Below are 27,922 nucleotides of genomic sequence, written 5' to 3' on the forward strand. Positions count from 1 at the left end.
GTTTCATGAGTGACAGCCGAAGCCAGCACCTGTATTTCCCAGCACAGCCAGCACCTGGGCAAGCCGGGCAGGCTGGGAGCCACTCCTCCCACACAGCCGTCTTTCAGCTGCCATCTCCTGGGTAGGCTCCTTATAAACACAACCCCCCCCCACCACCACCAGTTTATTTCATGACAATCTTCCATCAGTTACTGTTTTCATAGTATGCATCAGGCTGAGCTTCTCTTGAGAATAGAACAAATGAAAGATTTTGAGCCAGAAAACTCTTAAGTAATGCTGATATATGGACATTCTGCCAGACAAAGGGATCAGTGTATTCAAATATTGCCAGCCAAGACCAAGATATCTTTTCAGGACAAATTCTCACTCTGAAGACATGCACTTCCCTCCCACAAACACCACTCATCTGGCAGATCTCTATGCAAGTCACATGTTTACCCTCTGGTCTTCAGCATCTGTTCCTGGGAACATCTGTCTGTACCTGGAGCCACCACCTCTGCAGCATGCTGTGACACAGCTGGAAGAGCCACAGAGGGGTGGGATTAACCTCCCAAGGTTAATAGCCAAGGCAGAGAAACAGCTGGACTCATCCCAGAAAGCTAGGACTGCATTGTATATTGATCTGCAGCTGCCTATCATCCCGCTCATGGACCTCACCAGAATACAAGGTAGTCCTCATCCAGCAGCCTAGTCCTGCGTGTGTAGAAACCAGGACATGTGCAGCCACATTGTTCCTTGACACGCAGTCAGATGCAGCTGGGATTCATCCCCTGGCCTGGAAATTTGGAAGCACTTCTAGACATAGCCTTAGGCAGCTATCTTAGAACAGAGTAATTTGCCCTCTTAAGATAATATCTCCCTAGCAGAGAGGGTAGCCCTACAGAGGGAGCCAGAACACTGAGCTTGGAGTATGGACTTAAATTTCAGTGAGATACATTTTACCTCTAATTATGCATATCATCCCTCCTAGGGGCTTTTCAATTTTGCCTTTAGATGCCAGCTGAAGAACCCAAAGTTACACAATACTGATACATCATTGTTCCAGAACAAAGCAGTACTTGCCTCATGCACAGCTAGGGATGCAAAATGACATTTCATTGTTTTGACCATGGCAGCATACATACATTGTTAACACTCAGCTGTGACTCAGTACATCATCTCTTCCATTCATTGTTCCTGGTCACTGTGGCGAAGTACACAATTATTCTTTCTCTTCTTTTCTGCACCCTCCTTCCCAGCTGCATTGCTGATGGGGAAGGTGCACTTAAGGTCACCCTAGAGAAATCTTCCAGGAGACTGCAGTACTAGAGAGGCACTAGTGCAAGACAGTGAATCCACAGGAATTGCCCCTGACCATAGGGCACCAAGTACAATTTAACTGTCCTAAATACCACTAGTTTTCTATATCAAAGCACAGCACCAATATGCAAGCACTGCATAGGTTTTACTTCATTCATAAACCATCTACCACGAGGCAAATTAGGCATTTATTTTTGTGAAATTAATACACTAATTAGTTGCATGGTAACAGCAAACATGAACATGGAAAAATGAACACCAGAAATGAGAAACAGTTTGCATATTAGTTTTCTTTTTTCCCTCTAAACCCAAAAAGAATTATTTGACAGAGGAAGTGATCTGTACTCAGGATTCTGTACAATTCCTGGCAAAAATTACATTCAAATAGTAGAGGGCTTCTCTCCAACCTCCAAAGCAAAGGAAAATTCAACCTTGAACTTGCTCAGTTCTGCCTAGATAACAGGGCCCACATGGTTTGGAGGTTGCATATGTGTACGCACACAAGGAGCAACTGCTGTCCTGCAGAGCAAGGACTTGCTCACTTCCATTGAGGAAAGTGCATCAGTAACCTCATAAGCACAGTTTAACCATGCTTCTGCTTGAAGTTGTGTGTTTCACTGGGTTTTACTTAAGCCAGATACAGTAACCATCACTATAAAAGTATTAAAACTGATTGAGATCACTGGAAAAAAAAGACCATTTCCTAATTTTCTGGTTTTATTTTGTGCAGCTAGCAGCTGTTTGTAGATTTTTTTACTGCAGACACAATGAAATGGATTATACAGCTGAGGCTTAAGTGTTGTGTGATGTAATGATATATAAGCTTGGGCAAATCATTTTACTTCTCTTTACTTCATTTCCCTTCCTTTATATCTATCTTGTCTCCATTGATAATGAGCACTAGATAAAATTGCCTCTCAGCATGAGTAAAAGTGCCATATACAACGGGACTTTGAACTTTTAGCACCTAAACACTACCATGGCACAGAACAATAATATAAATAAAATTATCTTACTCGGATGAGCAGCCCGTTGTTTCCAGTGGAAGCACAGGCATACTATGTCAGTCTTTTTCTCTTTAACTAGGTTTCAAAACAGTAACAAGAGAAAAATTGTATTAAAATCATAAATGCAAATATAAATACATATATAAACTGCAAAAAGTTCAATAAATGAACTTTCCTTTGGAAAAACTAATCTATTTTGATGACTTTGAATCCTAACCTGTCTAAAGTCAAACTACTAAAACTAATTAAACTTATTCTTAGTTGCCTTTTTGTAATAATTTTATCCTTTTTCCTGCAGCACCATACAATTACACAGCCAAAAAAGCTCCTTCAATGTTAATGACATCTAGACATCATTAAGTAGTTACAGGTTTGTGTGTTATTGCTAATCCAAGTTTGTTGCTGGTATTGCTAGAGTATTAGATCAAACTTTGAATCAAGGTCTGTCCATATTTTTTAATGTAATGGACTTGTAATATCAGCTGCACAGTAAAAATGTTTCTGTGAGACACAGCTACTGGAAAGTAACCACTAATAAAAAGTTAATAACTCTGGGGTATAGTTTATATTTTCTTCTCTGTCTGTACCAAAATGTTTAATCTACTTCAAGTAGCTTTCATTTTACAAGAATGTCAAAATAGCATAAAGCTTGCAAACTGATTCTGCATTCATATAAAATTAAACTCAGGATTTTAAGATTAAAAAAAAAATCCAATTGTCCTGTTGTGACCTCCCATGCAGACAGTGAACACAGACTACCAATATAAAGGCATTAAAGCAGTATATATCACAGAGGACTAAATACCTTGCAACCAAGAATTTTAGGGAAGATTGTTTTAAAAACTGACTCCATATTAAAAAGCACAAAGAGATGATTTCAAAGGAGAGTCAAGAACACTTAAAAACCCTACTTATTACTCATTCATTTCATTCAGTCCTAATGAAATTGTTCAGATTGAAATGTCTATTACAACTGCTTAAAAACATATAGATTCTCTGTAAAAACAACTCAAAGCTAAACCACTATGCTCATTAGGAACAGTAACACTTTATTTTAAAAAGAGCACAGTTATTTTTTTGAATTTGCCCAAAAGCATTCCTTGTTTTCTTTCCAAGAATATTCGTCCTCATAAATCTCCTGGAAATATAAACAAAGTATGGGAAATATTGTGGGAGTCTGCTACATACAGCCACAAGCCAGGCCAAATAACTCAACAACCATCCTGCTGTTATTTACTGATCACAACAGGACTACACAGCACTTAACTGGCAAACAGAAAAGAGGGCAGCACCCTTAGAACATACTGACTTTCATATGGGCAGATCCTGAGCCTTGGGCTGAACCCCATTAAATTTAGAAGGGCCCATCTATGCTGAAGTAACTTCAGGAGAGATCTAGAAGAAATGATGTAAAAGCTGTAGAGTACACAGCACTCGTGTCTGAAACACTGCCCTTTTTACATGTTGCTATGTTAACCTACTGTACCATCATATTTAGGAATGAGAGTATTTAAGTGTATATAAAATGTAGATAATAAAAAAATAAAAATTACAACAATACCCAAAATACAGTAAGTATTACATCTTCAGGACAGACTGGACTACCCAGCAGCAGTCCAGTCCTAAGCAGCAAATTCAGCAGGGCTCTGAGCCCCTGATTATTCTTTCTGAGACCACAGAACTCCAGTCTCCTGAAAAAGGTATCAGAAAAGTGGAGCAATGCAGAGAACATCACTGTTAACACATGCCAAGTTTTGCCTGGGAGAGAAGGCAGAGGTAATGCTTATTACTTGCATGCAACACTGTTGTTATGCAATGAGACTCTTTCTAGACTGGTCTGGTCTCTCCACACATCATTGTGTGCCCATACTAGCTTCCGGACCTTTGCACATCCCTTCATTGTGTGCTGTTGCTTAATGCTTTGTGCTTTCTCAAGGCCACGGGGATGAGGGGAAAACAGAAAGACAAGAAATACCACTTATACTTGCAAACTGCAACGGTGTCCAAAGCAGAGCTGACTCAAGGCTCTTCCACAAGCCTGTGCAGAACTGAATTTTTGCCACCCAAAAGAGGAGAGCTCAGGGCTCCTTCACTTTCACCCCAGGATGGAGTTAAGAGGAAAAGGAGCTGGATGGTACAGGCAAGGGAGGGCCTCCCAGGTGCCCTACCTGCTACAGATGTGCCTGGCTGCATTAGAGGAAACTCACTGGTGCTAGACATTGGCATCCCATCAGGAGCAACTGCTGCCCGTAACGCTTCAGCTCCTTCCCTTAAGAGCAACAGCAGCCTTCAGCCCAGCTGTCTAAGACTCTGGCACAGGCCTAGAACCAAATTTATCCCAAACATACCATTTTCCACATTGGGACGGACACTTTTAAGGTGTCAATGCAGTACATTACAGCTTCAAGGGATTCTGCTCTGTGTGGAGAGGAAACTGAAATAATTACACTTGCTTCAGTTATTGAAACCTGTCCTGGTTTCGGCTGGGATAGAGTTAATTTTCTTCCTAGTAGCTGGTATAATGCTGTGGTTTGGATTTTAGTATGAGAATAATGTTGATAACACACTGATGGTTTAGTTGTTGCTAAGTAATGTTTACACTAGTCAAGGACTTGTCAGCTTCTCATGCTCTGCCAGGCGCACAAGAAACTGGGAGGGGGCACAGCCAGGATAGTTGATCCAAACTGGCCAAAGGGCTATTCCATACCATATGACGTCATGCTCAGTATATAAACTGGGGGGGGAGTTGGCCAGGGGGTAGCGGTGGCTGCTCAGGGACTGGCTGGGCGTCGGTCAGCGGGTGGTGAGCAGTTGTATCACTGGGTTGTTTTTTTTTCTCCAGTTTTTTTCCTCTCTCGCTCTTTTGTTGTTTTCCTTCTCATTACAATTCATTATTATTATTACTATTATTTTGTTCCAATTATTAAACTGTTCTTATCTCAACCCATGAGTTTTCTTACTTTTGCTCTTCCGATTCTCTCCCCCATCCCACTGGGGGGGAGTGAGCGAGCGGCTGCGTGGTGCTTAGTTGCCAGCTGGGGCTAAACCACGACAGAACCACACTAGGGAGAGAAGAGGTGTTCCTTTAGCTAATGCTTTAGCTAAACAGCAGCTAACAGCAGCTTTAGCTAATGCTTAACATCAAGAGCACACAAAAGTTGTGGCCATGTCACATCAGTATTCTGGCCACATGCTCTCCTGACTCATTCATACTGAGCAAGTGTCAAGCCATGTCCAAAAGATTATACACTTTTTAAAAGAAAGAAAACCACAACCAAAATCAGTACCAGATGTGAGAATTCCATGCTTTAGAATAAACAAACCCACCAGCCATAGACTTTTTTCTTCTATTCTTTTTTTTAAATAAAGTCTATGGAATTAAGAGGAGAAAATTGCTAACTTGCAACAATGCATAGGAAACTCACTGGAAGCTGGCTTAATAATGAACAATAACAAGTCAGGAACTGCCAGTTTTTATCTGAAAACCTGAGAAGTCATCTCAGTTTGCACAAGAATTTGTGAAAGAAGAAATTAAGTGCCTCAAACTATGCAGATTTTGCAATGAAACTTAAATTTTGACAAATTCTGATTTCAAATTATGAAGTTTTTCCTGTTTGGTGTGTTGTTTTTTCCAAACTCAGTTAATAGAAGTAGCACAAGGTTTTGTTTTGCTCCTCACAAGGGTAGTATTCCCAAAAGCTGCCTCCCAACCCTCCCTCTATAGTAAGACTCCTCTGGCAAACAGCTCAGAGGAAAAATCTAAGCTTAAATGCTTTGAGCTGCCCTTGAGAGATTTGCTCTCTCTGTTGACTATAGAAGAAATCTAAGGAAACTACCCCTCAGAGCTAATATTACCCTTTGTGATCACCTCCTAAGTTCCTTCTGCTAAGAGAAAAGGAAACAAGCATTTGCGCCACACACTGCAAATCCTGCTAGTTTCAGTGAGAAATCTGATGAACAGTGAAGGGTCAAGAGTATGTCAGACACTAGTATTCCATGTTTTAAACCCACCAGAAAATGCTTATCCAAGACTTAAGGAACAACAGGAGGTTCTCCTACAAGCATGGCTGGCAATTACCATGCCTCTGCCTCTCCCTCTCCCCTCCCCCCCGCCCCTAGTCTAAGCTTTCAGGTTCCCTATGGCATAATTTGACTTAAATCTGACAATAAGAAACCAACATTCTGTGGCACCTCAATGGAAGAGAGAAGAAAAAACAAAGTGGTGCCAACTTCATGTCTTTAAAAAAAAAAAGCAAAAAACCAACAGCATCCCCTTCCCAGCAATTTGATCTCAATCCCTTCTCCCCACTTTCAAACCATCATACCAGCATCAAAGTTCCTGCAGTCTAAACATGGATTCCAGCAAACACTACCAAAAGACACATTTTGAAAAAGACTATTTCTGAAACTTAGCTGTGCGGTGAAAGCTTGATCCTGCAGCCAGCTTTACTACATTACAGTTTATATAGACTCCTGCACATCCTGCAACTATGTAAGCACAACCATGCACCAGACAAGGATTACTATTCCACTTGCAGAAGGATGTGGTCTGGCCATACATACCCAAGTCTATGGTGCACTGCAATATGTTTGACTGATGGCCATTTCTGTCCAACATCTCTGCAGATTTTCTTTATTTCGGTCTCTGCCATTGAAGTATACACTTCATACTCTAAGTGAATCACTTTTTTCCCTTCAAAATTATTTCTCGTAGTACCTAAACACAAATGAGTATCAAACAAAAGCACCAATAAATACTGAGTAAAACCTAGGATCTCCCACTACAGCCAAGGTCAGCACTGTGCAAACATAAACGACCTCTCCTAATCATGGCTGTGTAAAGAGATTCTTTGAACAAGAGAAATTTATAATATACAAGGAAGAATTTAGTCTACAGATTACACAAGTCTGCAATCTGTAATGCCCAAGGCTGGGACATCTTCTGTGGTAACTGCTAAGGTGCTATTATTGCATTTGCCCATGCAACGTTTAAGTGCTCAGTATTTAGGAACCCAGTGGCACTAAGGTTTGAGCACAAAGGGGTTTCAAGATCTGTACCATGTACATTAAGCAACAGGACAGAGCCATCAGCCTTGACCTTCACCAGCCCATGGGTAAAATAGTACTTTGCTTTCAACCAAGGTCTGAGTTGCAGCAGCTTTCATACAGGTGTGGACCTGTGGTTTGCATAGCCACAACATCCCACTTCCCACCTTGAATAAGCTATGTCCAAGGGGATGGGAGAATAGCTCCCAAGCAGTCCTGTACTCCAGAGCTGCTGTTCTGTTCAGCCCTAGGATAGCCACACCAGCAGGGAAGTTTCTCACCACTTTGTCCCAATGCAACTGTTTAAGAGCTGCCATGGTCTTGTTCTAAATAATTCAGAATGTGTTTTCTGAACGTCCTGGGTTGAGTCCAGGAATTTATTTATTTGAGAAGCATGAGCTTGGGGTGTGGACAATCTAGGTTCCATTTATTAGACTATTAACACACCCAGAGATCTAGCTCAGAAACATTAACCTCACCAATGAACAGAGACACTGCCCCACAGTATGGTGAAATGACCAGCTTTTCAGACTTGAGCTGGATAAAATCTGTTGGCATATCTTCACTTACACCCATAGCTCACTAGAAAGGCTGAAACCAAACAGACTCTGTTGTTGTTTTTGGCAATACTAGCATTTGCCAACTGCCTTTTTTTCAGTGCTGATGCCCCAATTTATTCAGAAAACATGCACCATCTACCTACCCCAAGAGACCAGTCTCCATGGCAAATTCACTTCTCAGCAGACTTGCTGAGAGAATATTAACTGCAAATATCAAGTGACGACCTGGTTTTTAATGCATACAGGTTCCTTCCTGGTAGGAAAGTCTGGTCCAGTAGGATGAAACTAGAACTAGTGCGAGGCCCCAGTTTAACAGTACAATCAACCAGCATGGACCACTGTGCTAGTAAATCTGTGGTAAGATTGTCAGCCCCTCCTCCCTATCTTATCCTGAAATCAAACACAGTTTAAAACAGAGATTTCCGATAAACACAGATTAGGGTTCTAATCCTAAAGTTTAATATGCTCTCCAGGACATTCAGGTCCTCCTCATACTATCAGTCTCACTGACACAGGAGACACTTCTAATTTCTCTGAGTAGAAACCAGTCATCAGTTCATCTAAGAATGAGGAGGAAAATAAGTATTTTGAGCAGCAGCAATGGAGCAAGCTGCAGTAAATATATGCACTGACACTTGAAAGCATGTAAAGAAATGAAGCTATTCTAAGGACACCTGTTCCTTTGACAGCAACAAAAAAAATTTTGTGTTTGTTTTTTTTTTTAAGCAGCAGTCAATTCTTTTCTGTATCATCTTTTCTGTTTAAAAGTGGCAGGAGGTTTTTCATTATTATCTTATTTAGGCAAGGTGGATATCTACTGACAGCCAGAAACAACTACTAAAGAATAATAAGACCTAAAACCCAAATTCAAAACAATGCCTGACCTCTCTGGCAATTTTCTTCCATTTACTACATATGTGTTAATCATTTATTGGTGCACCAGCTTATAGTTTTTGGTCAGCACAATGGTTCTCTCCAGCAGGAAACACAAGTTATGCTCTCTCAAAAGAGTACTGGGGGTGGAGGGAAAGAATTGCAATCACATCTCTGAACCTAAATGAAAAAAAGATTATAGGAAGATTATACAGAATCCATGAGATATTTTAGCACAGGATGACACTCCATAGGAAACTAAGCAAGAAGTGATACCTACTTAAACAGAGCTTGGACAGATTCAGCCTCCACTAATTGGTGGGACGATGGCAACCTTGTCTCCAGGCTGCAGGACCAGGAGCTGATCTCCAAGAAGCACATACTCCTGCCGCACAGTAAAAACCACTTGATCCCGGATGACAACAAGCCTGAGAGGGGTTGGCAGGAGCACAAACAGGTTTCTAAATAGAGTGTTTGCATTTAACCATGAGATTTCATTAAACAACAAACTGGTGCACAGTCTAGGGCAGCTGAGGTAAATACCACTGACACTTAGGCAACTCTGCTTCCAATATACTTTCAAATACTTTCAAAAATATGACAAACACCCACCTCCTACTCTTGGATTTTCTTGTTGCAGCTAAGGAGAAACCAACTCAGTATAATTTTCAGAAGTCAGGAACTGGATTTGTCATAGGCCTTTATAAACTACATCAGAACCAACCAATGTATACCAGACCCACTTTAAAAGCTTCTAACAAAGAAGTAGGTAACTCAAGAGGATACCAACTATCTGATTTGAGATTAGAAGGAAATGTTCCCCTGATTCAGTCTGGCTGGACTGGATAGCAATTTTCTTACACAGCAACAAGTGTTGTGGGATGCTGTTCGTAAGATCTCATGAAGATTCGGTGGTCAAAGAGTTGTTCTTGTTGTGTAACCTCACAGTTTATGAGGCTTTGGGTCTTTTGTACTTAACAGGTCTGAAATTTGCTATTGATAAGGAGTGGCAACAGAGCTAAGAGAGCAGATATGATTTTCTGGCACACCTTCCATGTATTTTTTGGTCTTCGCATCTGTGAGATGTTGTTGTGAGTCCACAGCTCTGGATGCCACGAGGCAGGGAGTCGCTTTCACGACTAAGTGCAATCACACAGTGAGTATGAGAGCAACATCAGTAAGACAGCAGAAAAAGAATGCCAACATTTTACTTTAGAAGATGCAGGTGTGATAACTGTTATTGTTCGAGACTATAAAATCTGGCACAGACAGCGGAGAGCTGTATTGCCTAGAAACAAGCATGCCAAAAGGGTACAAGTAAAAATCATCTTATTTCCTACCTGCCAGATAGACAAAAGCAGGCAAGGCACAGGCTGAGCAAAACACAGTAGCACCGACTCAGAGGGCAGACTGAAGGGAGGGACTGTACGAAAGTAAAGCAAGCCACTGAGGAAATGAGCGCAACTATGGAACTGAAGTGCCCGTTAGAAGGATGGTTTCTAATTAATGTCACTTGCAAGCTAATTCATTGGGGAAAATGGGTAGAACAGAAGAACACTGTCAAGTATGCTCAAGCTGCAGTTTGAATATCCATTAGCAATGTGAATAGAAGTCTGTGGTCAGTGCCCTACAATTATGTTGAGTTTTTCCAGAAAAGCTAGGAACAGAAGCATTTTCCAAGGCAGCCGCTGTGAAGTAACTGCACATACAATATGTACTGCTCCAAGTCATCATTTGTAAAAGGACAAAGTTGACAAACTATGGCAAAGTAACCAAAGGTGCTGCTGCTTCTGGCACCGAGTAATAGGCTGCAAAGTAAAATACACTCATTCCTTATTGCCTTCTCCCCCAAAACACACTTGGTCTCATTCTGTGTGAGGAAAAGGCCCCTGGTCTAACATTTGATTAGAGCTTCTCAGTTGGAAACAGCTGCCATTGCTAAATAGTTGGTTTTTTTCATAGCCTTTGAGAGTAGATCTAATAAAGAAGGGTGGTGCCCAAAGGAAGACTTTGGCACCAAAGTCCAAACTCCAGTGCATTCAGCACTAAATCCTGAGGACCTCAATTTCTGTTATGCCTTTTTTTTTCTTTTTTTTCTTTTTTTTCCAAACAGTGTTGCACCTTTGTCCATCAGACTCATTCTTGACAAGACTGAGCACATTCCCTCACCTGAGGGGGACCTTGTGCTGACACCCCCAAAGAACACCAGTGCTGCAGGGGTCCTTACAGCACACACCTAGCACACTCTCAGGACCAGACCCTATAAGACACAACCAACAACGCTTTTTTTTCAAAGCAGAGGAGGTTGAAAGTGGCTGAGCCTATTTCCTATGTAAGGGTTGAGTGGCTGGAAGCCCATGGCAGTGCTTCAGTTCCCTTCTTGACCTGCCTTCCAGAGGGTGCCATAAGCTCAGACTAATGGCTAACAGTATAGTTAAAGATAAGTGATCAAAACCACCTGCACATTATCATGAATTTCTTATTGCCCCAGCTGTGCTAGATCCCTTCTTGACACATCTCACGTTCTCCACAGGTACTAACACAGCTCAGGTATTCTGTTTTCACATGCAGTGGAGTTACCACACTGTGGCCCTCCTAGACAATGGGCCACGTCTTTACCCCTCATGCCCAACTTTTGGGTATGTTTATTTGACCTAGTCTTTCCTAGCATATACATAAAGCTATAGCATTTGCAATTAGCCAAAACACAAAATGCTCACTGCAGGTTACAAGAACAAGGTAACTTCACTATTTTTATGGTACCAAAGTACCAATACATGTTCCAGCTCAACTATAAACACTGAATTTTTATTTCTTTACAAAAAAAACCCCAAACATGTTAAACTTTGTGCACCTCAGCAGTAACTTTCCCAAATACCTTGGATGAATCTTAACAATCTCCTCTCAGAGCTGCAGAGAGGTGATCTGCTGTGGCACCGAGAGGGTCTCAGAGCACAGCCCCGCCAGCTCCATGCTCCTGGCAAAATACTGCACGGCGACCCGCTCGAGGAACAAACGCCGTTCAGGGGATCAGGGGCCTACTGAAGAAAAACTGCTATTGCACATTAACTTCTCCAAAAATAACAAAACAAACGAAACCAAACCAGCGTGAGGAAAAGCTTTCCCTGGCTTTTTTTTTTATGCCTACAAGCTCTGTCGCGTTCCTCATGCTCTGGTTGTCGGGAGGGGGGGGTGTAAGTCAGTGTGAATACATGCCCCGCTCCAGCCGTCCAGGCCTCGTCTGCCGTGCCCGCGCGGCGCTTCTGCCCACCGACTGCCAGCACCCCGCCGAGGAGAGGGACTGAGGGAGCCCCGCCACCCCCCGAGACCGGCCTCGCCTCTAACCGGAGCCCGCTCCCCACAGGCGCCGCCGAGCCGGGAACAGCGGCACCTACCTGGCAGCACATAGAGCGGTAGGTCCCATTTTAGTGCAGAGATTGCTGTGGCATGATGTCACCTGTCTTCCTGTGGACAACTGTACACCTTCAGCAATTGCCTGCGTGGAAAAATAGCACCATGGAAGAATGCTAGCTAACTTGGGGCTTCAGTTTGGCATTGGGGAGAAGAGGAAAGAGGTGTGGGATATGTGACAGGTGCTGCAGAGACACCCGCAGCAATTGTTCCGCAGGACACAACTGTGCCCCAAAACCATGTTGTCGTGGGTGGCCAGGGTTATTTCTGTGCTGTTTACCAGGTGTCTCGTCCCACTCGGTGGGTTACGAGATAAGTGAATCTTTTTGATTCCCCAACGGTTTGTGTACCAACAAAGGCCGATCTCTGCTCGGCAGAGCCGCGCAGTCGGTAGAGTCACGACAATGACTCAGAGGAACAGTCTGGCCAGCAACTTTATTAACTGGCGAATTCCACAAACGGACAAACTTAACGAACTGGCGAGCTAAATGAACGAACAGAGGCGATTTGGCAATGGAGCTATTTTACAGGCAACCCGTCACAATTTATCCCAAACTTGCATATATTGGAAGAGTGGAGGAAGAGAGAAGCGGGAAAAGGAAAGGAGAAGAGAGGAGGAAAGAGAAAGAAAAAGTATCACCACCCTTGGATCCCGCGATGACCATGACAGACGTAGCAATCCTCCAGTGGTGGGCGCGCACGTGGTTCCCTGGAGGGCGTGTCTTTTATAAGCTAATCCCCGCCTCCAGGTACTCCCCTTCAGGACTTACATGGTTCTTGTTCTAGAAAGTTCTGAATCTTCTGCGCAGGCGCTGGGGGAGGGGGGGTGGTCGCAAGCCCCTTCCTCAGAGCAACTCTGTGTGACCTCTGGCCATACATGGTAAGGTCCGTCGGAACCCGGAACCGCGCGTCCTCCGACGCGCTCTCCACGTCCCGCTCTCGCTCTCCCCTGTCCAGCGCTTGCCGACCTGCCGTCGCCATGCAAATAGCGCCTCGCCTCACCATAATGTTTGAGACATTAACTCTTTCAGTCTCTCACACCAAGCAACACTTGTAACCTCTCAACAGCAAAACAGTAGCTCCTCCTGTCACGCTAACCAGAGGGATCTCTGGAATCGTTATCAGCAACATGGAGTTTGCGGTATGTAAATGAGCACTTGTGATTCGGGCAGGTAGTCAGGTGGAAAACATCCATCCTAGCTAGATGCAACACTGTCAGTAAAAAAAAATGCCCTCAAAAGAAGAACTGCTATCCAGTCATTTCAAAGTTGAGAAGGGAACCAGACCTTTCTATGTAATAATTCTTGCCTCTGAGATACAAAGACAGGGACAACGGCACAGTTTTCTACTGTGCAATGAAAGTTAAAGTGATAAAGTTTTTCAAAAAATGTGCAATAGAAATACAATTACTTCCATGGAGCATGTATTTTGTACCAGTTATCCAGTGCACCATGTCTTAATCCTCTGCTGTGAGGAACAAATGAGTTATTTTTTAAAACTGTATTCTTTTGTTTGTGAATGATTAACTACTGTTACAAATTGAACTCTCCTCAAGACAGCATGTGTCAAGTGAATAAAATGATTGTGGGTTTTTTTCTCTGAGCTGTGTAATTTTGGATCTATACATCTTAAATTAAATAGATCACTTTTTGACAAGGTGCGTATGACCTAGCCAGTAGCTAGCAAGTGGCTGGCACATTTTTCCAGTGCAAAAGATGTGCCACAGGTATCTGTCCTTAGAGTCAAGTGGGTGAGGGCTGGGCTTAGCTGGAGCAAATTAGCCTCTCAGCCCAGAAAACAGTGAGCTCTCAAAGATTTATCCCCAGATTTAGGGTTGAATTTAGAGTTAGGCCCACTATGGAATAAGGAGATAAGAGTTACTGACAGCAAGTTTCTGGATTTTCTTTATTTGAGCTCCAACTAATGACTCACCTAAGCCAATTCTTGAGTATTTTTCAAAGGATGGGTCAGTCTTCAGCCCTGTGTTGTGTGACTTAGTTAAAGGCAGAATTTGGGCCTAGAAGGCACAGGAATAGAGTAGGATTTGTGACAATGATAATCAATTAATTGCGTTCTAGAACTGATAAAAAGAGGTTAAAAGTTCTTAAGAAACCAAAGCAGGAATTAAGCTGAAGTGTAATATGAATGTCCAAAACAAAAACTCTCCCTAAATACTTCTTAATTCTGGAGGTCTTTTTTCCCAGGAACACCAGCTTCAGAAACAGAGCTGTGACTACTATGCTTCTTGGTTTGCAAGAATAAGTTTTCTTCAGATTGCTATTTTATTGTTTGGCTTGTTTTGTGGATTTTTGGGAGAGTACAGGTACCTACGTAAAATGAAATGAGAGGAGAGATGTTCCTACAGCTCTGGAGAAGGTATGTTAGCTCTGTAGAGACTGGGATTTCAAAACCATCTCTTCTCTATGATTCCTATAGTCTAGCTCGACATGATTTTCCCTTAACATATTTTCTGGTTTGGATCCTTCTTTCGGGCACCATTTTCTTCTTGCAGCTTTTGGTTTGGAGTGTAATTGTGAGTAGCTGCAACATATAACATCTAGTTCTAAGTGTTATTTATTGAGTCTAATATTTTGAATTAAATCTTGTCCTAAGCCATGGTGTCGTGGTTTAGCTTCAGTCGGCAACTAAGCACCACACAGCCGGTCGCTCACCCTCCCCCACCCCTGGTGGGATGGGGGAGAGAATCGGAAGAGCAAAAGTAAGAAAACTCGTGGGTTGAGATAAGAACAGTTTATTAATTGGGAAAAAGAGGAGATAATAATAATAATAATAAAGGGCAAAGGAGTCCAGGAAGGCTGAACATTCTTTAAGGAGGAAGTCCTAAAGGCACAAGAGCAGGCTGTCCCCAGGTGCCGAAAGACGAGCCGGCGGGGAAGAAGACTGGCCTGGCTGAATAGAGAGCTTTGGCTAGAACTCAGGAAAAAGAGGAGAGTCTACGACCTTTGGAAGAAGGGGCAGGCAAGTCAAGAGGACTACAAAGGTGTAGCGAGGCTGTGCAGGGAGAAAATTAGAAGGGCCAAAGCCAAGCTAAAACTTAATCTGGCTACTGCCATAAAAGACAACAAAAAATACTTCTTCAAATACATTAGCAGCAAAAGGAGAGCTAAGAAGAATCTCCAGCCCCTAGTAGACGGGGGAGGGAACACAGTGACAAAGGATGAGGAAAAAGCTGAGGTACTTAATGCCTTCTTTGCCTCAGTCTTTAATAGTAGGGCCAGTTGTTCTCTGGGTACCCAGCCCCCTGAGTTGGAAGATAGGGACGGGAACCAGAATGGAGCCCCCATAATCCAGGGGGAAATGGTTAGTGACCTGCTGCACCACTTAGACACTCACAAGTCTATGGGGCCTGATGAGATCCACCCGAGAGTACTGAAGGAACTGGCAGAAGTGCTCACCAAGCCCCTTTCCATCATTTACCAGGAGTCCTGGCTAACTGGGGAGGTCCCAGTTGACTGGAGATTAGCAAATGTGACGCCCATCTACAAGAAGGGCCGGAAGGAGGATCCGGGGAACTACAGGCCTGTCAGCCTGACCTCAGTAACGGGGAAGCTGATGGAGCAGATCATCTTGAGTGCCATCACGCGGCATGTAGAGGATAACCAAGGGATCAAGCCCAGCCAGCATGGGTTTAGGAAAGGCAGGTCTTGCTTGACCAACCTGATCTCCTTCTATGACAAGGTGGCCCGCCTAATGGATGTGGGGAAGGCTGTGGATGTTGTCTATCTAGACTCCAGTAAAGCCTTTGACACCATTTCCCACAGAATTCTCCTGGAGAAACTGGCTGCTCGTGGCTTGGACAGGTGTACTCTTTGCTGGGTAAAGAACTGGCTGGCTGGCTGGGCCCAAAGAGTGGTGGTGAATGGAGTTTACTCCAGTTGGTGGCCGGTCACAAGTGGTGTTCCCCAGGGCTCTGTGCTGGGGCCAGTCCTGTTTAATATCTTTATCAATGATCTGGACGAAGGGATCGAGTGCACCCTCAGTACGTTTGCAGACGACACCAAGTTGTGCGGGAGTGTTGATCTGCTTGAGGGTAGGAAGGCTCTCCAGAGGGACCTGGACAGGCTGGATCGATGGGCTGGGGCCAAATGTATGAGGTTCAACAAGGCTAAGTGCAAGGTCCTGCACTTGGGCCACAACAACCCCATGCAACGCTACAGGCTTGGGGAAGAGTGGCTGGAAAGCTGTCTGGCGGAAAAGGACCTGGGGGTGTTGGTTGACAGCCGCCTGAATATGAGCCAGCAGTGTGCCCAGGTGGCCAAGAAGGCCAATGACATCCTGGCTTGTATCAAAAATAGTGTGGCCAGCAGGACTAGGGAAGTGATTGTCCCCCTGTACTCGGTACTGGTGAGGCCGCACCTCGAATACTGTGTTTGATTTTGGGCCCCTCACTACAAGAAGGACATTGAGGTGCTGGAGTGTGTCCAAAGAAGGGGAACGAAGCTGGTGAAGGGTCTAGAGCACAAGTCTTATGAGGAGTGGCTGAGGGAACTGGGGTTGTTTAGCCTGGAGAAAAGGAGGCTGAGGGGAGACCTTATTGCTCTCTACAGCTACCTGAAAGGAGGTTGTAGAGAGGTGGGTGTCGGTCTCTTCTCCCAAGTAACTAGCGATAGGACGAGAGGAAACGGCCTCAAGTTGTGCCAGTGGAGGTTTAGATTGGATATTAGGAAATTTTACTTCACTGAAAGGGTTATCAAGCATTGGAACAGTCTGCCCAGGGAAGTGATTGAGTCACCATCCCTGGAGGTATTTAAAAGACGTTTGGATGAGGTGCTTAGGGACATGGTGTAGTGGTGGACTTGGTAGCGTTAGGTTAACAGTTGGACTTGATGATCTTAAAGGTCTTTTCCAGCCTATACAATTCTGTGATTCTGTAATAAAAAATTGTAATGAAAAGGAAAACAACAAGAGAGCGAGAGAGGAACAAAAACCCAGAGAAGAAAAAACAAGTGATGCAACCACTCACCACCTGCTGACCGATGCCCAGCCAGTCCCCGAGCAGCGATCACTGCCCCCCGGCCAACTCCCCCCAGTTTATGTACTGAGCATGACATCATATGGTATGGAATAGCCCTTTGGCCAGTTTGGATCAACTATCCTGGCTGTGTCCCCTCCCAGCTTCTTCTGCACCTGGCAGAGCATGGGAAGCTGAAAAGTCCTTGACTAGTGTAAACATTACTTAGCAACAACTAAACCATCAGTGTGTTATCAACATTATTCTCATACTAAATCCAAAAGACAGCACTATACCAGCTACTAGGAAGAAAATTAACTCTATCCCAGCCGAAACCAGGGCACATGGCCTTTGCTTTAGTTAACAAGTGTGTATGCATCTTCCCACACCCATATGTATATTAGCCTCTTAGATTATATTTCTTTTGGAGGTCTTCGATTTTAAAAGCTGTGATGAAGCCCTCCAAAGCAGACATTTCCCATTCCGCTTTCCATCCTTTCTTTGTTTTAATAATGTTTAATACTGAAAAAGTGCAAATCTTACTGTACAGAATTCCCTTACACCACCAAAATGGAACGTGGCTTAAGAGAAATTAAATTCTAATAATACCAAGGAGAGTCAAATGGTGAGGAGCTGTTATTCCTATTAATTTATTTCTTATCTGCCAGCAGCATACTTTGAACTTGAAGATCTAGCTTGAGTATACCCAGGCACTAAGCTTACAGTCTAAGGCACTGATTCTGCAGTGTGCTGTTGAATGGAGAGAACCACAGAAAAGTCAATGAAACTTAAGTAGGTACACTAGTCTGCTAGTCCTAAGCTATTTTTTAATAACTTATTACAAGAATTGGTACAAAACATGACTGCATGCACTGGGAAAACCAAAGATGAATGAACTGGAGACATATTATTAATCTTTATTTCTTTTTACCAGTGATTTATTTAACATCACTGCAGCAAAAGTGACTCTTTAGGACTGCACAAGATTGTGATTGTCTAACCTCTAGTAGATTTTCTGTTTCCTTCTGTTTTCATTTTAGACCTTTTCTCAGGACTATTTGGTATAAATCATGAGTTACTGCTCTGAAGTTCAGAGATATATTTAGGAAGTCTTCAGAGAACTTCTTTTACTCCAGTTTTACTGTTGTGATGAATTTAGTTATGTTGGTGTTAGACCTGAGTATATCTGTGTTATACACCAGAGATGTAGATATTGATGCATAACACTGTATTTAGAAGAACAGACACAATCCCTTTACTTCAAGCTTCCTGAAATAACCAGGAAAAATAAAAATGATCATGATCTGGAATAACCCTTCATTACCTGTTGCACCCTTCATTTGTCTTGGGTGACCAGCCAGATCTAAAGTCAGTTTAGCATTAACCTCCTGCTACTGAGTTCATTTAAAAGAAAACAAAGCTGTTTGGAATAACTTACAAGGATCCAAAAGTGGGTCAGGTGTAAGAGATATGTCACCATGAATTCCAGTCATTCCACTGAATTCAGGTCTGAATTTGGCCTCATGCATGTCAATGCTGGTAATAATCTGAAAAAAAAATTTCCTTCCTGTTTTGGGAGGAAAGAGAGCTGTTCCTTGAGTTTCCATGGTGGAAGAACGGGGAGAAAAAAAAAGTGAAAATATGAATCTGTCTGAGGCACTATGACCTCTAGGATTCCTGTGTGTGAGGTATATGTGGCTGTTTGACCAATGTCTTTAACATTCCCCTTGGCACTCTTTGAAATTGTCTATTACAAAACAGATGGTGCAGTAGTTACTTTTTGAAGGGCTAGAAGAGCGTGATCACATCTGGGATTAATTTTTAGGTCCCTAAACCAATAGATCACCCAGTTTTAAGAGGGCCTTCCAATATAAATGCATTGCACAATTACAGAGAAAGAATACACAGCTTTAAGGCAGAGTATAAGCAGTCTGGAACTGTAATTCATAGGCACACAACTGTGTTCAACTGTCTCATTTACAGGCAAGTTTTTTCTACAAGAATTTCTTTTTATTTACATTGAGCAACAGCAGTAAGTGAAATATCTAACTTCTTAAATGAGATTTAAAAAATCCATAAATTTTCATTTTTTTAATAAAGTATTTTCCTTTTCTGTTGACGGCTACAGTATTCCTAAAGAGATGACCTCTTTCATTTCCATACTGTCCTTTGCCCCAAAGTATAGCTAAAGATTATATTAAACCAGCATGCACACAGCATCATCCAAATAAAGCTAGCTATGGAGTTTTGGATGATCATTAAGCAGTATAACACATGTTCTGAAGAATGATGGGAAAGGGCGTTAGGGCATTCAGTGATGATGCTAAGGTAAAAACTGTTTCTGCAATCTTTGATACCAAGGAAAAGCACAAGCTTTATCCCAAAGAAAGAACCTCATATTTCAAAGTGCCTGGTACTGAACTACCTGGCTAATATTTGATCTGGATAATCTAAATACTTAAAATATCAAATGTGTTATCTGTCATTATGGAAAAAAAATTGTAATGTCAAAAATGCATTACTTCCTGCAAAGACCTCGAATTCTTTTAACAAAGTAGTTGTAAGGGCAAAGAATTTTGAATGCTATCAAATCTACAAGTTATGTCTCTGATATTATGTTTAAAAAGATACAATTTCTCTCTTGTCTCTAGTATTTCACTTGGCTTGTATGTTCTCCTGTCCTTCTTTTGTAAAGCACCTAGCACAGGGAGATATGGAATGCCTGCAGATAAATAATACAGTGTTAGTTTATATTCCCAGATTAAATTGTTGGCCCTCTAATTATCATAATGTGTAAGAATTTGAAACATTGCACAAGGTAAGAAACATTTCACAATATGGATTTGCTGAAGCCAATGGAATTCCACAGGAGTTAAATCTGATCTGTGGGTGGCTGATGAAAATAAAACCAACCTCTTTACCCACCAGTTCTGAATTTGAGTTGAGGTAGAAACTTGTCATATCAGATTACACATTGCAGCTACTTTACCTATCAATTCTTTATAATCATTGTAGCTGCTTTGCTCGGCTTGAAAATTGAAGTTTTGCTGAAGTTTTTACAGTGTTTCAGATCAGTATCTTTACCTACTTCTGGAAGTGCACACAGCACAATCATGATAGGATATCCTGCAAATGGCAATCTAGCTTAGTTTTAGATTCTGATTGTATCACATGGTTAATTCTTTCAATATCAGTGAAAGTATTCCAGGTTTTTTGCCTTCAATCTTTTCTTTATGCTTTAGATGTAAAGGTTATATAGTTGATTCTGTAGAATGCTGGGCTTGTATTTAAACATCCTGATTAATTCTACACCTAAAGTTTAGCGGTTTTGAGTAATAGGGTCAAAAGTGCATACACTTTTATAAGCACTCCAAAGAGACAGTGACACAAGATGTTCTTCACAGATGAATCCTATTGCAGGCAATTAGACACTAGGGGTAGATCTGCATTGACCCTAGCCGGGGGGTTGGCTGCAGCTTGCAACATGCCATGTTCCCATACCTACCTCCTTGCCATCTATGTAGGAGCCTTGCTGACAGTCTGCAGATGATCATCATCATACAGTCAATATATAAAACTGAATCAGTATTCTTATTGGAAGTGTTGTATGCTTTTCACTCGTCAGTTTTGCACATTTCCAGAAAAACATGGCTAGATCCTGACTGATAATGTCTTCCACTGAGGTTGATCAAACTGGAATTATTTCCACCAGCCTATATGCACTGTGCATATTCAACTCTTCTCTGTGCTGGTTGACAACTGGAATGCTTTCTTTGTAAATAAGAAATGCATTTTTTCAAGAAAGATTATATTCTGTTGAAATTTTTCCAAACCCTGGAAAAAAGTTGTGTGATTATTTCTGAAAGCCAGTCACTTGATAACTTTTACTTTTTAATATGAATCAATAGTTTTTGTGAGGGAGATGATAGATTGTGGCTGTGCATTTAAGAATGAGTTGAGTTTTGTACTTCAAATTTACATGAAGAGCCATGCTATATCCTGGCATCTAACTAGGAAATTCTGCTTACACCTAAGTAATATGGGATTGCCCACACTGCAAGCAAATAATGAAAGCCTGTCTTAAATAAAGCATCCAAATTCTGTATGCAAAACCAAGACGCTAAAGTTCCTATGGCTTTGTTTTGACTAAAAGTTTCATTTTCTTTTATATATAACAGTGCACACATCCACATGAGGGCACCAGCTGACATTCTCAGACCAATGTGTAATCTGTTTGTGAAATGAACATGTCAATCAATGGTCACTCCATCCTTATACTTACAGAGCTAGAGTAAAGACTGAACTTTTAAATGTTCCCAAATTTTGTTTTATTCCTTTTTTATTCTTAGGGCAGCAATATTTTGACTTTCCCAGCACTCTATATTCAACAGAAATCTTTTAATCACATAGAGATGTGGGGAAGTTAAGTTTTTTAAAGAAATAAAATTAAAACCCTTTTTTTAACCTGGCTGCATAATGGAATGTGAGATCTCATTAAAATCGGTAAAGTTTATTATTTCTTAGCTTTGAAAGGAGAACAAAAATCCCAAGTTTTTAGCCTCATTTTTATTAAATCCACAGAAATATGCAGACAACACCCATTCAATTTGTAGAAGTTATACAATCTTTAAAAAAAAGCAAAGAGCAGTTACTGTTGCTCTACTCTGGGTTAGACTGAGGATTCAGGACCAAGACTTCCTTTCCCCACTGAACTTGAAGAATGTTCACCAACGTAAATACAGTACAAGAGCAATTGCGTTTCCTCTCCCAGCTCCCAAAGTGCCAGGCAAACTGCAAAGGCATGACACATTTTCAGGGGCCGGCAGACTGCATGCTATAAGGAGGATGTAGCAATATATTAGTTAAATAAGGAAGGTTACACCAACAGACTGCAGGGTTGTTTGACAGAGATGACTGCACACAACGTGATGCGAAGGGTGTTTTTCTTCGAAATCAACTGGATAGCATTTTAAAGGAAAGAGAAACTTGACAGGAACTTCCAAAATGCTTCAGAGGGTATTCACAAAAGCTGTCTTAGCCTAGTGAGACAAATCTCCCTAGACTCTCAGCAGTGGAAACCCATAGGCTTTTCCAAAGAGTGAGTCAGAAGAACCAAATTATCTTCTTCTCTTGCCTGCCTCTGGCCAAAGCCTGGTTTTTCATTGACTGTTGGGATGGTCTGGAGAAATTGGCCTCTCGGGGCTAATCTTGGTCTTAGTGAATACTCTCCTGGTGACAGAGAAACAAAATACCATTATTTAAAGATTAGAGATATCATGGTATAGTATAGTCCTCTGGAATGGGGAAAGTTTAAGAAAATGTTTTCCCAGCAGGAGCCAAAGAGTTGGAGAAGTCAGAAAAAGCATTGAGCTGAGGACTATCCTCAGTCCTTACTGCAACGCAGATACATAGACAGAAGTATGTTTCATAGCATGAGAACAAACTTGAGGATTGGAGCGGACATTAAAAAATTGTGAAGTTATATCTTCACAATTATATCTTCACAAAAATTGTGATAGTTATATCTTCACAATTATAGTTATAGTTAATGAAGAGGTAGAGGCATCTTCAGAAAGCGGTTCAGGTCCTTCACACCACCCTAACTTTGATACTTATCCTTGGTAAGATATCTGCTGTCTAGAGGCAACTGTGGAGCTTCACTGACTATAGAGGGATAATCTGTGACTTGATTAGGCACCTAACTTTTAGACAGCTAAAGTTAAGTGAAATAGTCCCATCAAGTTGTAGGTGGTATTGTGCATTTGCAACTCATGTCCAAATAATAATCACTTCTACATGGCTTATAACTCTAAATAAGAAAGTTTTAATAGTTGAAATCTTTCTCATATTTAGTACCTGGAGACCCAGGTACTAAAAATGACACCAAAATAATGACACCAAGGTTGGCACAGGAGAAAGCAGTGATGTAGATGAGCAATCCAGATGCATAGTCATACACGTGCGAACAAAGAGTGCAGGCTTTGAAGACACAACAAGAGTCCTTGTACTGGGAAGTGACAACTCTGGAAAAAATGTAGAGGTTGTAACTACAGAGGTCATGTGTGGTGTTTCCCTCTGCAACTCTCTCTCTTGCTAATAGATATTCAGTGAGAGCATGGATCTTCTTCCTGTATACTTAAGAGTTTCTCTTCCTTAGCACTTCAGTTCACAAATGGAGTAATTGGTTCAAATGGACCATTTCACAAACTGAATCCAAATGTGTTAACATGAAATTTGTGTGATACAAGACACAAAGTCTCCTAAAAGGCTCCTGCTTTTACAGTGCTGTATTTGGAGTAATGCTATTCAATAATTAAAATGAAAATTAACAGAAAAAATCCCAGCAATCTGTTTATTAAAAGAATAATCCTTCCATGAGTAGAAGCACTAACATGTTTTCCATGGATTAACTCAGGTGACTTACACATATCTCTGCCATGGAGATCAAGTAGTGGTATAATTAGTAAAGATATTAGGGCAAACTGCAGTTATGGCAATTTTTTTCCAACTGCCAGGTAAAGCCAAACATTTGTTAGTATAAATGATATTTGAGTAGAATTATGGTGTTACTTTTTAAAAAAAAAAAAAATTCAGGGCACCTCCCAATTGTTTTTCCTCAGCACATTCCAGTCTCAAGGCAGTCCTCTGGCCTCCCCTTCCTTAGTCTGGACTTCTCCTGGCCTCCTCAAATTTTTATTTTTCAGCTTTCACTATATACCCACAACCAGGGAACTGCAACCTCTTTTTCCAGGCAGCAGCAGGACCTGGACATACTTGCTCCTGGCTGGTGTTTGCTCTGAAGGACAGACCACAGTGGCCCTTTTTTCCCCACCCTTGCAATGAGTCCAGATACACTGCAGAATGCTTCAGGAGTGTGGTAAAGATACTGCCCTTAGCAGCTTGAGAGAAACATACTCTGTCCTGATGCACAGCAACTTTATAGGGCTTTGGGAATTTGCAAACCAGGGTCTTTTTTAGATGTCCCTCAATCAAATTCTGCAGGACTGATACAAATGGAAAGTAAATATTGATTAAAATAAAGGAATGTCTCTTTGCCTTTCAATTTTAGACTCAGGGGTAAAACCACTACTGAAATTCAGGTTTTCCTGGTTGATCAGAATTTATAGCTAATCCTAAGAATAGTCTTGTCACTTCCTCTTAAGCCTATATATCTAAACAGTGAGAAGTAAAAATAGTTGGAAAGTTTGAAGCATACCATGTCTGCTTAATACATTAAGTGTGGCATCTGCAGACTTGAATTTCATGCAGTTTTATGTGCTTTCTGCAATGAGGACTGTTGTAGTAGTCACTTTAGCATTAGTATCAAGGCTTGCTGAAGTCTTAGGCCCCAAGAACTTTCACCTAGATCCACCGACCATGCACTGAACTTTTACTTGGCTACATGAAGCAAGGCCCCCAAAACCGGTGCAAACCAGAAAGATAAGGAGGCTTCAACCTTAGCAGAAGCTGCAATCTTAGAGATAAGAGAAGAATCGGCCTGCCTAGAGACAATGAAAGGGCCCAATGAAGAACGGGAAGACCCCAGACTCAAATACTACTATTGGTCCAAACTGTCTCCTGAGGGGAGGGGAATTTAAATTGTAAGGGTATAATTGCCCAGGGATTTCTTTGTTCTGGGTCCCTCTCTGGAGGCACCCAGCTCGAGCTGTTTTCACCGCTGTACCAATCAATAAATTTGTCTGGCATACGTTGTATTGGAGACTCTGCTTCGGGAAACCTAGGGTCGAGCCAGAGGGGAGAGGAAGCGCCCGAGAGTGAGTGTGTGTGTGAGCGAGGAGTCGAAAAGGGTCACCCGTCAGCTCCGTGGAGCTGCCCGCTGCGAAGGGACTCTGCTCCTAGCAGTTGAAGTCTCGGGTGGTGTGTGTGCGACTCCCTGAATGGTGTGTGAATGCTCGGGCAGTGGCTTCTCCTTTAACAAGGACATTTACAGTCTCTTTTGAAGAATTTTCACGTACAAGTCCTGTAAAAATTCACAATACTCTTAAAGTATTGCAGATAACCGGTTAGTCATAACCCCTTTTTTGATAAGGAGCAGATACACCTCAATCAACCTGATGCTAATGATTACTGACCTCGTATTAAAAGGCTAACAAAAGCATTTGTTGCCGTAGTATGTACACACATAGCATTTCAAATTCCATAAGCACTTTCAGCTAGTGTAGCCAGCCTCGCCATCAAATGTGGTAACTGCTGAAAGCCCTCTAGCCCCAGCAAAAAAAAACTTCACAAAGAAAGTGTATCAGTTCACCATGCAGCTGCATGGACATTGATGCCAGCTCAGGAGAGAAGGTACAGGTGGGAACAAGCAGTGGGAAGGTGGGATCATTTATTTCAGCAGCAGTGTGGGGTTTATGCCAAAATAAACTGTTCATGGGACTACTAAGGGTTGTCAATATAACAATGATATGTAAGTAGAAAAGTAGAAACTCACACTGATAAAGTCTTTTGTTAGTCATTCATAAATTTAAGAACAGAAAAGTGAACCCAGATTTCAGAAGAACTTCAGATGTCTAATACCAGAATGTAACTGTTCTCTCAATACAAAATTTAAAAAAAAAACAATTTCTGCATAAAGAGAGGCATGCTGTTGTCAAAAAAAAAGGAGGTGCAAGTTAACGAAGTCGAGTGCATTTCATCTGCTGTTCATGCACATCATCAGCTGACCTATACAGCTGGGGTCAGGGTGCTGGTACCCCCAGACACAGGCCGTGATTGTGGGCAGACCTAGGGGTGGTTCCTTTGAAGTAAAATTTTCATATATTTTGAGAATAAACAAGTCTAAACCCTGTGATTGGTTTATCAAATAAACAACTCAAAATTGATTAGTTGATCTAAAGAAATTATATATGAAGTTATGAGAAGAGATCTCTAGAATATCAAGTAACCTCCTACCATTAAGTGAGGGCCCATGGATTACTCAACTAATCTGGAATAAAGCTTTCACTGTAAAAGTAAACTCTCCAAAGTAGAAATTGATATGGAATTTCCTTTGGGCTCAGTACTCAGATCTCAGACCTGGGAAATGAATGTGATCTATAACAGACCTAATATGGGCTCAAATGCTACACAGCCTTCTCCAGTGACCTCAAGGTAATCATTCTTTTCTTCAGTGCTTCTGTTGCTACTATTCCTTTGGTAACAGTAGGTAATAGAAGCTTCTTGTGAAGGCTTCTCAAGACTGAAGGAAAATGCCTCTTTTTTAGACCCCTCCTCCTGAACTCCCATCTCAGTTTCATACAGCTCTGGCATCAGACCAATTTAAAACTGGCCATGTCCAGTTTTAGCCTCTTTATAACTAAGATTGAATGATGCACGCGCTCATCCACATATAAATTAATATGGTTAGTGGGAGCCTGTAACTCACAAGCCTATAGTAGATATGAGCTTTTGCTTTGGATCTTTTCCTTGAATTTGAACAGAGAGAGAATGGAGCTGTTTGTGATTTCTTTTTTAAAAAGTTGTTGCTCAATATAGTCATGCTTTTTCTCTCTAGTAAGAAGAGTAGGAGTTGACATATTCACCCATCTTCAATGCAGCAGCATAGTTAGTTTTACAATCCAGCTTATGTGTGAGAAAGGATATAGTGTAAGTAAGTGAGGAACTGTGGTTTGGGAATAATTTCTACTGTCTTGTCCATTTTTTACTCTCTTGATATGTGACAATCCTGGTTTTGTAGACTCTTGGGATCTCAGAAATTCTGAAACTGAAGGTGACAGGGCCAGAATTTACTTCAAGTAATTACTGATCAGTTTCAATATCATTTATACCTCCTGTGAACCTGTTTTAGCTTTTCACAGTTCTCTTTCTTTGACCCAGCAGAAATAGAGAAAATGTAATGCTTGATGCAAATTGTATTTGATGCAAATTACAGCACCACTTTAGCTATAAATGCAAACTATGAAGACTTTTCACCTTGGCATTGCCTTTGTATGTTACTGAACAGAGATTCATCTTTTTGCCTCTTCCAATTATGGATCCTTCTTCTCTTTGGTCTCTTCAGGAGGCTAGGGCAAATTACAGCACATTGCTTTTGGCAACTCTGAAAGAAAATTCACGTTCTCACATTCCAAGACCAATATTTGAAAGGACTGTGTATAGGTATGCCACATATTCCCAGCACATGAATGAGATAGAGCAACACTTTCAAGAAGTAGGACCTGTGATGGAAAAGCAGAATATCTTTCCTTCAAAGACTTTGCATTACCACTGTTTCTACATATTCGTCTTGGAACTTCTTCAGTTCTACATTGACCACTGTCAAAGATGTTTTATTGTTAAAGTCAGACTACTGGGGCTTCAGAGCGATTGCTACAGTTTACTAAATGCAGAGGAAGGCATCTCAGCTTTAACTATTAGAATATAAAGGGGAAAAAGAACGTAAATTATCAAGAACAGTTTTTACTTCATTCTGTAGGAATGGAAGTACTTTAAATACAGTAAAAATCTTTTAAACTAAATATTTCCAAGCATATGAGTTTTCACAATATTGCTACCCTAAGAAGAAACTTAAAATGTTATAAAAATACATAAAATTATGCTAATAAGTATCCTTTTTAAGACCATTTTATATAATTATAATTACATTGTCATGCAGACTAAAGTGGACTAGATCATCATGGTCTTAAAGCTTAAAAACATGTCAAGCTGGAAAGAGGGCATGACACCACAGAAGTCCCAAGCAACAGAGCCTGTTAGCATTCATGGAGGTTCTGATACTGAGAGGTGTTGTAAGT

General features: G+C 41.5%; 2 protein-coding genes across 2 annotated transcripts; both read right to left on the bottom strand.

The window, feature by feature from the left end:
* Positions 1 to 3,334: 3,334 nt before the first annotated feature.
* LOC140650919 (molybdopterin synthase catalytic subunit) lies at positions 3,335 to 7,928 on the bottom strand. The gene is made up of 4 exons (XM_072859797.1): positions 7,832 to 7,928; positions 6,866 to 7,023; positions 4,655 to 4,774; positions 3,335 to 3,444 (listed from the first exon to the last, which is right to left on the bottom strand). Exons 1-4 carry the CDS (start codon positions 7,926 to 7,928, stop codon positions 3,376 to 3,378), a joined length of 444 nt encoding a protein of 147 aa, XP_072715898.1. The 3' UTR covers positions 3,335 to 3,375.
* Positions 7,929 to 9,086: 1,158 nt separating this feature from the next.
* On the bottom strand, positions 9,087 to 20,283 carry LOC140650920 (molybdopterin synthase sulfur carrier subunit-like). Its single transcript, XM_072859798.1, is given in 3 exon segments — positions 9,087 to 9,213; positions 11,664 to 11,788; positions 20,269 to 20,283. Coding segments are annotated over 3 exon segments (267 nt in total).
* Positions 20,284 to 27,922: the final 7,639 nt, after the last annotated feature.

Source organism: Ciconia boyciana, chromosome 4 (assembly GCF_034638445.1).
Source record: "Ciconia boyciana chromosome 4, ASM3463844v1, whole genome shotgun sequence".
NCBI classification, from domain to species: Eukaryota; Metazoa; Chordata; class Aves; order Ciconiiformes; family Ciconiidae; genus Ciconia; species Ciconia boyciana.